This window comes from Hibiscus syriacus, unplaced genomic scaffold (assembly GCF_006381635.1).
Source record: "Hibiscus syriacus cultivar Baekdansim isolate YM2019G1 unplaced genomic scaffold, ASM638163v2 tig00111942_pilon, whole genome shotgun sequence".
Classification (NCBI taxonomy): Eukaryota; Viridiplantae; Streptophyta; class Magnoliopsida; order Malvales; family Malvaceae; genus Hibiscus; species Hibiscus syriacus.
Genome location: NW_024063218.1, coordinates 48,868 through 63,957, shown reverse-complemented (window position 1 = coordinate 63,957; position 15,090 = coordinate 48,868). Strand labels below are relative to the sequence as shown.

General features: G+C 32.4%; 1 protein-coding gene and 1 long non-coding RNA gene across 2 annotated transcripts; one reads left to right on the top strand and one right to left on the bottom strand.

Moving 5' to 3' along the window:
- Window positions 1-3,355: 3,355 nt before the first annotated feature.
- On the bottom strand, window positions 3,356-3,715 carry LOC120173223 (putative lipid-binding protein AIR1). Its single transcript, XM_039180453.1, has one exon. It carries the CDS (start codon window positions 3,713-3,715, stop codon window positions 3,356-3,358), a length of 360 nt encoding a protein of 119 aa, XP_039036384.1.
- Window positions 3,716-8,287: 4,572 nt separating this feature from the next.
- On the top strand, window positions 8,288-8,995 carry LOC120173289. Its single transcript, XR_005521046.1, has 3 exons — window positions 8,288-8,507; window positions 8,653-8,706; window positions 8,930-8,995. It is a non-coding gene; the product is annotated as an uncharacterized LOC120173289 (long non-coding RNA).
- Window positions 8,996-15,090: the final 6,095 nt, after the last annotated feature.

The window sequence follows — 15,090 nt, the reverse complement described above, 5'->3', positions numbered from 1 at the left end:
CCAGTCAAGCTACACACGACTTGATTAGGATTAACATTACTCAAGTAGGGAATTTGAAACATGACTCGAGCTTGAGTTTGGAAACATATAAAATGAACCAAATCATATGTATACATCCATATCAAATAAAATAATAAAAATTCAAAATCCATGTTAGGCTCACGAGTAGCTCGATTCAACTGTTAATGATAAACAAACTTGACTCAATTGATTACTCTTACCACCCAAAATTTGCTCGAGCCTAGTTAGAAAAAAATCAAGATATAAAATACTTAATTAGAATTATCATTACCCAAAAGAAGAACTTGAAACTTGACTCTAAAAAGAGTTAAAACAAACAACTTTGAAAACATGTAAATAAAATCAAAATCTTGTTGGGCTCGTGAGTTGCTCAATTCATGTATTAAAGATATTCAAATACACTCAATTTGATCTCTAATTACTCCGATTTAACTCGAACTGCACCTTAAATTCGGAGAAGTTGTGTTTGAGTACTCAATAATTACTTTCACTCATATGCAGTTACAGACTTACAATCAATACTAGAATGTATACCATTATAGTTAACAGAAGAAATAAAGTAGTAAAGCTTTGAACACAATAATACATAGAATCAAATTAACAGTATCAAATCAACAACCGATTCAGGAAACAGGAAGCGTAATCGACATGCTAAATAGACATAAAATACCCGATGCAGTAAAGCTTCGAACATTTTCAAATACAATAATCCATAATCCACACAAAATAGAAACAGAGTTGAATCCCGAGCTTAGTTAAAGAACAAGGAGAATGAAAAATTTTCCAACCAACAAAGATTGAAACTTTAGGTTCTAGGGTTCCTACATATTCAGAGAAAGATGGAAATGGGCAAGAAAATGGTGGGAAATCAGCAAGCTTTACCTTGGAGGGAGAGGGGGTTTGAAATTTTCAAAAATATGAGCTGCTTCCACTCTTTTTACAGCAGATTTAAAGTTGGCAGTCGCTCATTCCTTTCAAAAACCCTAAAATAGAAGAGACAAAGAGAAAGCTTTATAGTGTGTGAGTTATTAAAACCCGTGTTGGGAGGGTTTCTAATATAGCGGCGTTTTTTACACAAATGTCACTATATATCGAGCTATCACGTCGTTTTTTATATAAACACCACTAAACTATGCGTGTTTAGCAACATTTGTTGGAAAAAAATGCCACTATAGATTAACCCTATTGCAACGTTTGAATAAAAGCGTCGCTAAAGTACTATTTTGTTGCGGCGTTTGTATAAAAATACCGCTAAAATACTACTCTTTTGCGGCGTTTGTTGAAAAAATGCCACTATAGATGAACCCTATTACAACATTTTTATACAAACACCGCTAAAGTACTACTTTTTCAAGGCATTTGTTGAGAAAAGCCACTATGGATGAACCTATTGCGGCGTTTGTATAAAAACGCCGCTAAAGTACTACTTTATTGCGGTGTTTGTTGAAGAAACGCCACTATAGATGAACCTAATTGCTGCGTTTTAATATAAACGTCGCTAAAATACTACTATGCCGTGGCATTTTGTATAAAAACACCGCTAAAGTTATCATTTTGTAGCGTTTAGGATGTAAATGCCGCTATATGTTTAAAGTTAGTGGTGTTTACTCTCAAAACGCAGCTAAAAATGCCACTGTAGAATAATTTTGTTGTTGTGTGAGCAACAGTGTTTGAAGTAGAATATAATTTTTCTACCCCTATATATGTCCCACCACTTATATTATGATATATGTATTAATGATATATTAGTAAATAGGTGAAGTTTATCATTTTCTTTGTTTCCTTATTTTCATTTAATTTTTTTGTTTTTTTACTACAACAAAATCAACATTACTTTGATAATATTTTTTTAAAATGTTTAATAATATTAAATTATTTTAATAAATTTAATTTAGTTAACTTATTTATTAAATTATTTTTTTTATTTTTTAGTAAATTTAAGTTATTTAAAAATTAAATCATTTATAACAATTTAGTTCAATTAATTTTATTTATATTTTGATTTTACCGTTTAGAATTTAAAGTTTAAGATTTAAGGTTTGGATTGAGGATTTGGATTTATGGTTTATGAACTAGGATTTAGGGTTTAGTTACGATTTAAATTAAACAAATTAAATTCACTAAAAGTAACAAAATATTATTGAAAATTTAAAAAATATAAATTGCCAAACTTATATTGATTTTGTTTTAGTAAGAAAATAAAAAAAATTAAATAAAAATGTAATTAATAAATGTGGGATAATATAAGCGGAATAGCATATATAATAGAGACCTGGAAATTCTATTCATTTGAAGAGTTAGGCAAGATTCGAATAATTTAAGATGTTATAAAAACTAAAGATAATAACTTCTTTTATGGTGTTATAACTCATCAAGATGAGAATCTTATTAATAATCATGATTTGAGTATTTATCCTCTGAATTAATTATTTTAAATACTTGTATCATGGTATTATAAGATAAATAATACTATGGTAGCATTAACTACGTGTATATTCTACCATATGGTTTAGTAACTCAAAATTGTTAGAATTTTGATGTTTTGTCAATATATATATATATTTTTATTTTTTTAACTAAAAAAATTGATTTTAATAAAAAGAGAAAATATTAATAATTATAATGAAAGTTCATAATTATAGTCGTAAATTAAATATATAATTAGAATATTTTTCTATGACTATTAACATAAGAAACTGATTACTTGATATTATAAATCATATAATGAAAAGTTAAAAACTCGAACAAAAGATAGTTATAAATAAATCTGATTGCATCTACAAACGAACCAAAAAAAGAGATCAAACTACTGAAAATTACCGACAAACTGTAATTGAAGTCGAACGACGTTAGAAAACTATCCACAAATACAATCTCGTTAAAAAAACAACTCTCCTTAGCATGATGTTGCCTTTTTAGCTCCACCCTTAACTGTTTTTATCTGATGATCTCCTTTCTTACCTTGAACCTTAGGTGATTTTAGTTGATCCATGATACAAAATTAAGATGCATTTTTTACAGTATTTCAGAGCATCAATGCATTGGTTTGGACTCGCAATAACATCGGGGGGGGGGGGAGTTAATCTCATATGCAAAGGTATCATAAAAAGCAGAGTTGCAACAATTATTTTCGTGACATTTTATAGATTAAAATACTATGATTACATAATTAGAACCACAACATCGGAAAGGAAGGCGATACCCATCCGTCCATATATAGAAAACAGTAAACGTAGAAACGATTATTCATGCATGCAGGACAACTAAGACCTAAATCATTCGTAGAAACGATTATTCATAATTTTAGGACACCTGAGTGAGAGCTACACCAATTTTAATAGTTAAGAGGGCAGGTGTAGGTTTTGGTTGTTCCAATTTTGCAATAACTGTTGAGAAGAACGTTAAGATCAGCGTCAATGTTGAGGCTGAGGAAACCAAAGATTTGGAACTTGACCATAGCACAAAGGCAAAGTTCCGCATCGGCAGCGACCAAGTTTCCAAGGAGGGCGCAGCATGGGCTACCCTGTGTAAGACCTCCCCCGAGAATCCCGAAGGGCAACACGTTGACGCAAACATTCAGGTCAGTGCCGGGGCATTGGGTAAGTGTACCAGTAATGAGAGCGTCGGTCATTGAGAAAAACAGCAGGTTGAGGGAGAGAAGAAGGGCGATTGCTGCTGAAGCCTTGGAAGCCATTTCTCAAAGGAAACAGAAACTTAATTTGTGTTGAGAATATTATAAAGCCTGGTGGAGTTGATGAAAAACGTTAGAGTTGGAAGAGGCTTTTTATAGATGGAGGTGGGGAACAATTTGGATGCTAAAATACAAAAAGATTATCCAACTTGGAGTGCCAATGGGAATTTTTATATACCGAAGTCAAATGGGATGGAGATCGGATCCCGATATTTGGGAGTTTTAAAACCTTGTAGTAGTACTATGTGTCAGCTCCATAGATGCTTCGTTTTTTTCCTATGAGTTTCCTAGGCTTCCTGCTCCAGAGCCAATGATGTATTTCGCTCATGAACATGCACATTTTTAGGGCGAAAGCATTTGCATTACAAATCTTACGGCTAAACCTATGCTTTAATGCTTATACCAAACATATAATAGTGTTTATGTAGTGTAGTGTTTGTGCATTACAAATCTTACGGCTACACTCGTGGGCAAACCAGTGGGAATAGTATATTAATAGGTTTTCAAGGTGAACGTATTACGTATTTTAAAGGAGACTCAAATGAGAGAAAAAAACTTATTTAAATGTGCCTGTCAATTAGTTTTGAGCTGGCCTTACAGTACATGTATAAATTTACTTGAGAGGTAAAACCGGTTGTTTATGAACATTAAATAAATGTTGCATTTTGCGTCATATTTATATACACTAAATTATTGTGGGTTCATCAGTAAACCATCCATCATACTTAAGCTCTGCACCATGTCTGTAATATCCCAAAAATCAGGACTAGTGACTAAAATGGAAGTTTTGAAAATTTGAGGTCTGATTTTGATAGATTGAATGTTCAGGGACTTAATTGAGAATATTTTGTGAAGAATTGTTTAGTAAATATTTGATGAAGTAAAGGTAAATTTGTCTTTTCAAAGAAAGATTTTTATTATCCCTTTATAAATGATATAACCACTTGGAAATGAGAGGGGAGAAAGGAAAGAAACATCTGGAGAGTTGGGTTCAGCTTCTTCTTCTCGTGAGCTCAACTAAAAGGTGAGTTCTTACAAGTTGATTATTCCTTAATTTTTATGATGGGTTTTGATTCTTGGAGGATTAAGAAAGCTTATGGAATGCTTAAGGTGACTTAAAACTCAAAGGTGAATGAGTTATGAGAGATTAAGTTAATAAGTTTTTAAGTGAATTATTGAAAAAGAATGGGTAAATGGATTTTTAAGTTGAATTTGATTTGTCAAGGGTCGAATTAATAAGTTATAAGTAATAGGAATAAATTACAAACATGTTGGAAATTGCGTAGGATTTTTGGTTTCAAGAATTAAGATGAGTTATTAAAGATGATGATAGGTTATATGGATATAAGATGATTTGAATAAGTGTAGTTAAGATTAAAGGACTAAAAGAAGGTTATGGTAGAAGAATTAAGTAAGTTTGGTAAGATTTTCGGGTAAAATAAATTAATTCTGGGCAGGGGGTATCGGTACTGTTCATCAAGTATCGATACTTCAAAGAAAAAATGAGTGATTATTGAAGCATGGGTATCGATACTTGTTGAATGAGTATCGATACCATTGGGTACAAATTTATAATTTGTTCAAGGAGTATCGATACCAAGGGAGTAGTATTTATACTGAGGGTATCGATACCATCTAGCAAGTATCAGTACCATTTTGAAATAAGGATGGCAGAATCGAATTAGGGTGTCGATACTGTGGAAGGGTATCGATACTACAAGCATAGGGGTATCGGTATTGTGCTTGTAGTATTGATACTACTTGAGTTGGAAATTAAAGATTAGTTCTTTGATTAGATTGCAATAGTAAGAACCTTTGCAAGTAATTAGAATTCCGATACTTGTTGAATTGTATGATGGTGAAGATATTGATCGAGAGCAAAGTTCGGACAAGTCGACAAATAATGATTATCGAGAAAAAGATAAGAGATCGGTATTGACTAGTGAGGCCAGGTGAGTGCATCTTATTTTATAGGATTATATGGAAATTGGACTTGCGATAAGTCTATTTCCTATCATTATAGTACATGAAGTCTTGATTAAAAGTATGTGAATGACATGAAGTGTATGTATACTTAATTATATATGTTGATATGTTATGTATGATGTATGTAAAAACACTATTAAGTGATAATGGGAGAATATAAAATAAGTTATGTAATTATATGAATAATACACTACAAGAAAATATACCTTTAATGACACACGAACAATGACACACGCTAATTTATGACTTGTAAAACATGTGTGTCATAAAATAAATGTCATGTTTTTTAAAATCTGAACGATTTATGACTTACAATAATGTGTGTCATATTTAATAGTCATAATACAACAAATTTATCAAAACACGAAGTACACTTTTAATTGTGTGTCATCTATAAAAGTATTTTCATCCTTTATCGCTTCTATTCCTGGCCTCCTCTAATCAATTCACGGACGCATATGCTTCTCCCCTTCTCCTCTTTTTCCCTCCTAGATGGTGAGAAGAAAAAGATTGAAAAAATGTTCAACATGGATAACATGCTGAGTTTGTCCTTTTTTTGTTGTCTTTTTTCCATCTCCTTTCCTCGGATAACAGGAAGAAGAAAAAAAAACTTAATTTAGGATCATCAGCTTCAATCTTAAGAATCAAGTATGAAACCCTAATTTGATTTATAGCTTCTCGTGTGTGCAAATATTTCCGTGGAAAAACCAGCAAAGGAACCCCAACGATTTCTCCAAGGCCATGGCAGCAGATTTGAGCACTTCACACTCTGAACCCAGGTTTTTATTTTTACTATTGTTTTGTTGCACTTATGTCGTTTCATGTTTATTTCGTAGTTTAATTTTCATTCGTAATTATTATTACTTTATTGTTGATTAAAAGGAATGTATTATCAGTTGATATTCCTTGATTATTGTTTATTTTTTGCAGAGAAAAGCTAGAGATGGAAATTAAGGATCCAGTAGTTGCAAGAAAAGTTCAGAAGGCAGACCGTGAAAAACTGAGGAGGGACAAATTGAATTAGCAGTTTTTTGAGTTGGGAAACACGCTTGGTAACTTAGGACGATTAATCGATTGTTTATTGCTGATAATTAATCATATGGCATTGGATTTGTAAATGTTACTAGGAAAACTCAGCCTTTACAGTTTCTAAGAGGTCTTCATTGAGTAGTGTAGACACTATTGAACTCGGAAAACTCGTCCTTTTCGGTAGCTAAGAGGTCTTCATTAGGTTGGAAGAGTGACAACTGAACCATTGCATTGCCATTTGATTGTTGATGCTCATCTGATGTATTCGATTATTATATATCGTTGTGTGTATGCAATCAGTTCAAGGTCGAGTTTGGGATATCTACTCAACTCGGTTAACTTGAAGCTTCTGGTCAATTTCATGTAATTTGTTTCATGTTTTGAGCACATAGCTTAAAAGTATTGCTTACGGCAACAAATAATAAAAAAGAGTTGCTTGGATTATCATGTTTTGTGGAAATGCTCATCTTTTTAATAAATTGTTTCACTCTTTTTTGATACATATTTTAAGATCTATTTGAAGTTAATAGAAAAAGTATATATGTTTATTCATTCTTGTAGATGGTAATTTGCTTCAATTGTAAATGATAGTTTCATATCTTCTTCTCACATTTTTTCTTGTATCAGCCTTCTGCAACGACAGATAAATCTTGCTCAGCATCAAGTTAAGAGGGTAGAATCTAAACTATTTACTTTGTTAACACAACCACCTAGTTGTCATTATTTTCTCTAAATGTTAGCAACATTTTCAATTTACAGGAACAAAATCAAGGCATTAACTTGTGGAGTACCCTTCCTATCAATTCAACCACTCCCTATGGGGCAAAAAAAGGCAAACTTCCAGTGACTTGGCCTCTTGTAGCAGGTTGTCTTGCACCTTCGTCTGGTTTGAGTTCATGCTGGAAAATCTGATCTCTTTTTTACTTGTGTATATTTGAAGATGGGATGAATATTGGATATCTGATCTATTTTGACAAGAAGAATATGCACACAACATTGGCTTTGCTTTATTTTTTTGGCATTGAAATTATATATATGTTATATATATATATATATATATATATATATATATATCAAAGTTGTGGTTTTTATCTTTTCAGGCTTGAATGAATCAATTGACCCAGCACCACTGAATGGATTGCCTTTGGATGTAAGTGGCATGTTAATTAATATTTGTTGGAGCCTTGCGAACACCAACTTTTACACTTTTTGACACTGTAGATGTTTAAATCCTGCCAAGTGTAAATAGAAGTTTGCTTAAAGTTCCACTAACAGTTCTGTAGTTGAGCTTTCTTACTTGATTTGGGTTATAGTTTAAATTTACTCTTTCAGGCACCAAACTATCAGCAGCAATTTCAGATATTGAATTGTCAACCAGAGTTGAGAATAACATACTGGTCAATTGAAGCAGTAACATAAACTTATGGGTATATATTATTGTCATTTTGTTTTCGGTAAAGATAATATGTATTTTGCATCTAATGGATTTGTCACTAGGTACTCTCTGTAAGATGTTATGATGATATGTATGCTATCAACCCTCCTTTAAATAGTCATAATTTAAAAAGAGATCTTACAGTAGTAATTGCATGCAACTTAAAACTTATATGGTTGTGTTTATTGGTTTCACTTGTTAGAAGCTCTTTCACTCTCGTTTTGGGGGGAAAATTATCATGCTTATTTTCTCATTAGTGACTGATTGGTGATGAACCAGATGCCAATCCAAACAGCACAAACAGAAGAACATCAAAACCAATATAGTTTGCTGCAATAACTGCAGGTAATATACAAGTAATTCTTAAGGAAGGCTGATGCTAATGCTGATGCTATTGCATCTTCCGTCTTGGTTGAAAATCCTAGAAAAGTCTCTGTCTATGTGCATGTATAGTATGTTATCTTCTTATAATTATATTTTCTTTGATCAGACGGGTAGAAAGAAAAAGAAATTATCAAATTCAACAACAGCAGATCAGAAATTGGTATGTCATCAAACTTCAGAAAATATTTGATGTCTTTTCCTTTGCCATTGACCTGTGATATATGAGGGGATTTATTCCATGTTAGTGGAGAATGTCGTCATATTTTCTTGATCTATACTTTGTATGATCTTATTTTTTTTCTTATTCTTTGAGTCGATCTTTTCTTCTTCTTCTTTTGTTTGCATCATGATTGTTGCATGTTTCATGGAATGTTCATCTGCAGGATTTTATCAAGGCTGAGGAGCATAAACCTGTCGATGACACCGTTGATTCTTTTCATGTAATTATCATGGAAAATGGCGGGGAACAGATGTTGCTGTAAAGAGAATAAAAAAGCTTGATAACCTTTTTCACTTAAGTCTCATGAACTCAAAGATGAAAGATGAAGCTTATGAGCAATCACATATGACACCAAGGATGGTGTTTTTAGAAGTTTAATGTGCATATTAGGAATGTGTTTGTTCTATATATTGCAACTAATTTTAACTGTTACAATTATTTTCAATTATTTCTTGTGTATACGCCCGGATGGCGAGGGTATATTAGTATAACTTTATTATGCCATGATATTTTGTATCGACATATGATTACAATATTTTTGATAACTTAATGTGAATATATTGTATGCAAATGGATTGCTTATATATAATATGATATATATATTTAGTATTATGAGGCATTAAATGTGATTTAGTTTGATTATTTGTCAATCTACAATATATATATATATATAATTTACGAAATACAATCACGACACACGAATGTGTGTCATTTTCATTTATGACGGGGGCTTCGATGACACGCAATGTAAGTCATAAATGTGTGTCATAAATTTATAACACACAAATGTGTGTCATCTTCATTTATGACGGGGGCTTCAATGACGCGCAATGTAAGTCATAAATGCGCGTCATAAATGTGCGTCATAAATGCGTTTCATAAATGCGCGTCATAAATTTATGACGCACAGTTGCGCGTCATCTTAAATTCATGTCGGTGGCTTCAACGACAGGCAAATGTGTGTCATCCGCACCCATAGATGACGCGCAATGCGCGTCATTAAAGGGGTTTTTTCTACTAGTGATAGAAACATGAGTTAGGAAATTAAATAGTGGTATGATCATTAAAGGGGTTTTTTCTACTAGTGATAGAAACAAGTAATATGAAATGACTTGAAAAGTTGATATAAGCTATGCAAAAGTGATATATGTGTCTATATGTATATGTGATACAAATTATGTGATATGTGATTTATATGACAATGAGCTATGAGGCTATATGAGAATGTTATATGATATGATATATGTGAAAAGAAGATACGAGATTACAAGTACAAGGATATAAGTATGTGATAAGTTATGTGATTATATGAATATGTTAAGATATGATAAACATATGATAATGCCCATGTTATATAAAATGAGAGCTAGATGTATAGTTGGCATGCCAAGAGTCGAGGGTTCTACGTGGTCCTTTGGGATGTATATATAATCCTTTGGAACATATATGCGGTACTTTAGACACTTATTTAGTCCATTGGAATATGTATATGGTTTTTAAGGAGTGGTTCTTCGGGACATAGTGGTCCTTCGGGACAAATCATAAGTGCCCCTAGTGGGAACCATACGAGTTGTGGTGACAGCATATGTGCACAACCTCTATGTACTCACAGATCTTTAGTTCTCACATGTGTACATGGTCTAAATAATATAAATAAACTTGATATGATCATATGTTTGATTCCTTGTGAAGTGATATGTATGATATATGATGTGTATAAATGATAAGTATATGATCATATGATAAAAGGAATTATTGATTATACTAAGAATGAAGATGATGATATATATGCATGTGTTTATTTGTTATATTAAAGGTATGGTTTGAAATGCTACAAAGATGAACTATCAGATTATATATTCTAAATGGATTAATGATTGTGATAATGACAATAATGTGACTAGGATAATGATGATATGTGTGCATGTATATAGCTGGTTATATGAATTGTTATATGATGTTTGTAGTACATTATGTGAAATAGGAAATGTTCATGCATTGTTAAGTACCCAGAGTTTCTATTATACGTGTTTTATGCCTCACTAAGTCAATGACTTAGCATGTGAGTGTTTCACACGTAGGTTCCAAGAAGATGAGAAGGGATCGTGGGCATGCAAGACATGTCAACTTCTCCTTTCCAATAATCAGATCAGAAAAGAATTGAATCATATGTATTTTATAATATCGATTTAAGTTGGCATATAAATAAAGATTCGGATCAAGTATGCTCTGATAGGTTTTGTAAAACCATATGTTTTATATAATAAAGATTATTCGGTTTTATTGTAAATGACAAATTGCATATTTAGTTCTTTTGTAAAAATAAATGTTTTGAAAACTCAATGTGACACTCAGACTCATATCCCGGATTAGATACGAGTTGGGGGTGTTACAATGTCACCCTTTGAGATCAATGAAAATCACCGCTACCAAATTGCCTAACCTAACAATTTCATTCATTTTAATCTCATAAGAGACCCACTCATCAATAAAATTGTTAGAATTTTGATGTTTTATCAATATATTTTTTTTATTTTTTAAGTAAAAGAAACTAATTTTATTAATGAAAGATAAAATATTCATAATTATAATGAAAGTTTATAATTATAGTCGTAAATTAAATACCTAATTATAATATTTTTCTATGACTTTTAACATAAGAAACTAGTTACTTGATATCATAAATCATGTAAGGAAAAGTTAAAAACTCAACCATATAACTCGAACAAAAGATAGATATAAATTAATCTGACTGCAACTACTAGCGTACCACAAAAGGAGATAAAATCACTAAAAATTTACCGACAAACTGTAATTGAAGTCGAACGACGTTAGAAAACTATCCACAAATATCCAAATCTATTTAATTTTTTTTAAACAAAAGTAAAGTCTATCTATAATATTAAATAGGATAAAGTACACAAATGATCCCTCGACTATAGGATATTGCTTTATTGAGTCCCTTAATTATTAAAAGCTATAAAATGATCCCCCGACTATAGAGAGTTGCTTTGTTGAGTCCCTCAACTATTAAAAGTTACAAAATGATCACTCGACTATTCATTATATTCCAAAATCATCATTTTCGTTATAAAATTAACGATCGTTTGAGCCGAAAGTTAACATGTTAACTGAGATAGATAGTTGTTTGAGATTGTGATATCATATTTTATCATATCTTAGTCATCATGTTAATGTACAGCTCAGACTACCGTCAATTTTTAACAGAAAATGATGAGTTTGGAACATAATAAACAATCGAGTAACTATTTTGTAATTTTTAATATTTAATGGACTCAACAAAAATAACCCTCTATAATCAAAGAATCATTTTTTAACTTTTAATAGTCTTAATTAGTACTGAATAAAGTATTATCTTATAGTCGATGGATCATTTATATACTTTATCCTATTCAATATAGGTAATCAATATTAGAAAAAAATGATAATTTAATGATTTAAGTTAGGAATACTACAACAATGCACCAACTAATTAATGTTCTAATTCGAGAAAACTATTGCTGGAAATTTCAAGTAAAAATAATATTATTTATTTATCATATTAATTAATAATAAGGGGTATTTACAAAATAATACTTATTTATAATTTTTTAAATCATTTACAACACAAAGCTCTTGTAACTTTAGAAAACAATATTCTCTTTAATCGTCAATGCCATTAAATATATAGGGCAAAATCAACGAGATAATGCGTTGAAAATTTTTTTTCACGAGATAGTGGGATCGCCAGATTAATTGCTCAGGTGGTGTGGTCTACAGTTCCGGGGGTAGGTCGCCATGCACGCCCGGCGACCTGGTAGGTCGCCATGCACGCCCAGCGACCTGGTAGGTCGCCATGCATGCCCTGCGACCTACCAGCACCTCCATGCACGCCCATGCACGCCCAACGACCTTCATACACGCCCATGCACGACCTCCATGCACGCCCAGGCACGCCCAACGACCTCCATGCACGCCCAGCTCGGCAAAGGTCACCATGCAGTCCATGCTTGGACTGAACAACTTTGGGCCATGCAGGATAGGTATCCATACAATCCTCTCCACTTGCAGCTGCTCAGGAGAACCTATTCCTCGCGTGATTCCTCTTACATCTGCTCAGGAGACTCATGCATGCAGGTGTAATAACTGTATTATTGCAGCATGATTTGAGCTGCAAAGTGTCATAGATTCGTGCCCTAGCTTCTAGCCATAGCTGGTCCTCATGCCATAGCTTCGAGACTGTTCACTATTGTTATCATAGCTGTATTGGTGCAGCATAAAATCAACTGTGTTGTATTATTGCAGCGTTCAACGGTTGAAAAATTTACAGCTTTCAACGTGAATTATACAGCTCAAATTGATTGCAGCTTACCTACCAACCGTTGAAATATCATTATATATTGGATATGAGGGGTTTAGGGTAGAATCATAAGAAAGAAAGAAAATTTGGCGAGAGAAAGGAAATGAAAGGAAAATAAGAAGAGGAGGAAATGGAGATAAAGGCTCAAACATCGTTTGTGAGGTAATTTTTAATTGTTTAATTTAGTTTATTAATATGAAATTATGAAATAATTAGTTTGTTAGTTTAGGGTTTAGGATAAAACAGAAATTTAGTTAATTAGTTTGTTAGTATAAATTATTAGTTTGTTAGTTTAAGTTATATTATATTAAATTGTTAGTTTAAGTTATATATTAGATTATATAAAAAATTAGTTAATTAGTTTCTTAGTTTAAGTTATTAAATGTAAAAAATATTTAATTAATTTGTTAGTGTGTTTAAACGTATATTAGGTTGTTTGTTGAAGTTTAAGTTAAAATATTAAAAAAGTTAATTAGTTCTTAATTAGTTTGTTAGTTTGTTATTTTAACTAAATTATATTATAATAAAGAAATAGTTTATTAGTTTAAGTTATATTATAATATATTAGATTATATAAATTTAATTTTTTTAATATATTGTTGTTTAAAGAAATAATTTTTTTACACGTACAGAGCATTATTCCACAACATTTTTCCACGTACATATTGATTCGAAGAAAGAAACAATAAAGGAAAGGAAAGGAAAGGAAATGAGCAACAACTTTTTCACGTTATAATGGACAGATTATGGAAAATGAGATCGGAGTAGTTTTTCAGTCTGAAAAACCAATAAATATGATATTCAAAAAAGAGATCACATTTATAGAAATGAAGCATAAGATAGAAAGAAAAATTCGAGTTGCAGTTGATGGTTTGAGGTATAGGTTTATGATATGCCCCAACCCAGTCAAATATGCTGCAGTTCCACTTGAAGAAGATGATGATATTGGAACCATGGTTCGATTCCATGAGTTAACCAATATAGCAGTTATTGAGTTATTTGTTGATGTGCATAACATATGTGATGTTCCTGGGTCATCAAGAGGTGTGGCTCAAAATCCATCTGAAATGACTTTATATAGTCAGTTTGAGGAGCCGACATACAGGTTCCCGAACAGTTTTATGGCACTATTGGAAAGTGTAAATGAAGTCGGGGGACATCTGCAACAGAAGAGTGTGAGACGAGAAACATACCGGAATTGGTTGTTGATATTGACGCTGAAAATCGATGGGGAGAAATTCATGATGATTCAAGCGAAGATGAAGAAACCGAAGAACTCGTTTTGGGCGGTGACGAAAATATTTTTGGTGGAGGTGCAATTGATGAAGTTCCGGAACCGTATGAAGCTACTCCTCACATGTACGAGATAGACTATGATGCGATGAGGGCACCTGAATTCCCAGACATGCCACATTTACCTCCATACCAAATGACTGCATCATTCGATAATTCTGGTGAATTTTCAGTTGGGGTGCAATTCAGAGGAAAAAATGAAGCTACGCTGGCTATTAAAGAGTACTGCATCAAATGCCATGTTGATATCCATGTTGCAGAGTCCAACCAGAAAACCCTATACGCGAAGTGTGTAAAATATGGCCTAGAGTGCAAGTGGAAGATCAGAGTGTCGAAAAATCAAAGGCACGATGTTTGGGTCATCACGAGGTACAATGGTCCGCACACGTGTTTGCGAAACTTCATCGAACAAGACCACCGACTATTGGACTCCGATGTAATATGTGAATACGTGAAGGCGATGGTTGAAAAGGATCCAAGGATATCTTGTTCAGTGTTAGCTGCATCTATTCGAAGCCAATTTGGATATCAAGTAAAATATGGCAAGGTGTGGAATGCGAAAATGAAGGCAATGAAGTTGACGTATGGAGATTGGGATACATCGTACAATGAGCTACCACATTTGCTACAAGCAATGAAGCGATTTATCCCAGGAACTATAGTGAAGTCTC

Excerpts from the sequence above, each read along its gene's own strand:
- LOC120173223 (XM_039180453.1), bottom strand. The coding sequence starts at position 3,715 with ATGGCTTCCAAGGCTTCAGCAGCAATCGCCCTTCTTCTCTCCCTCAAC.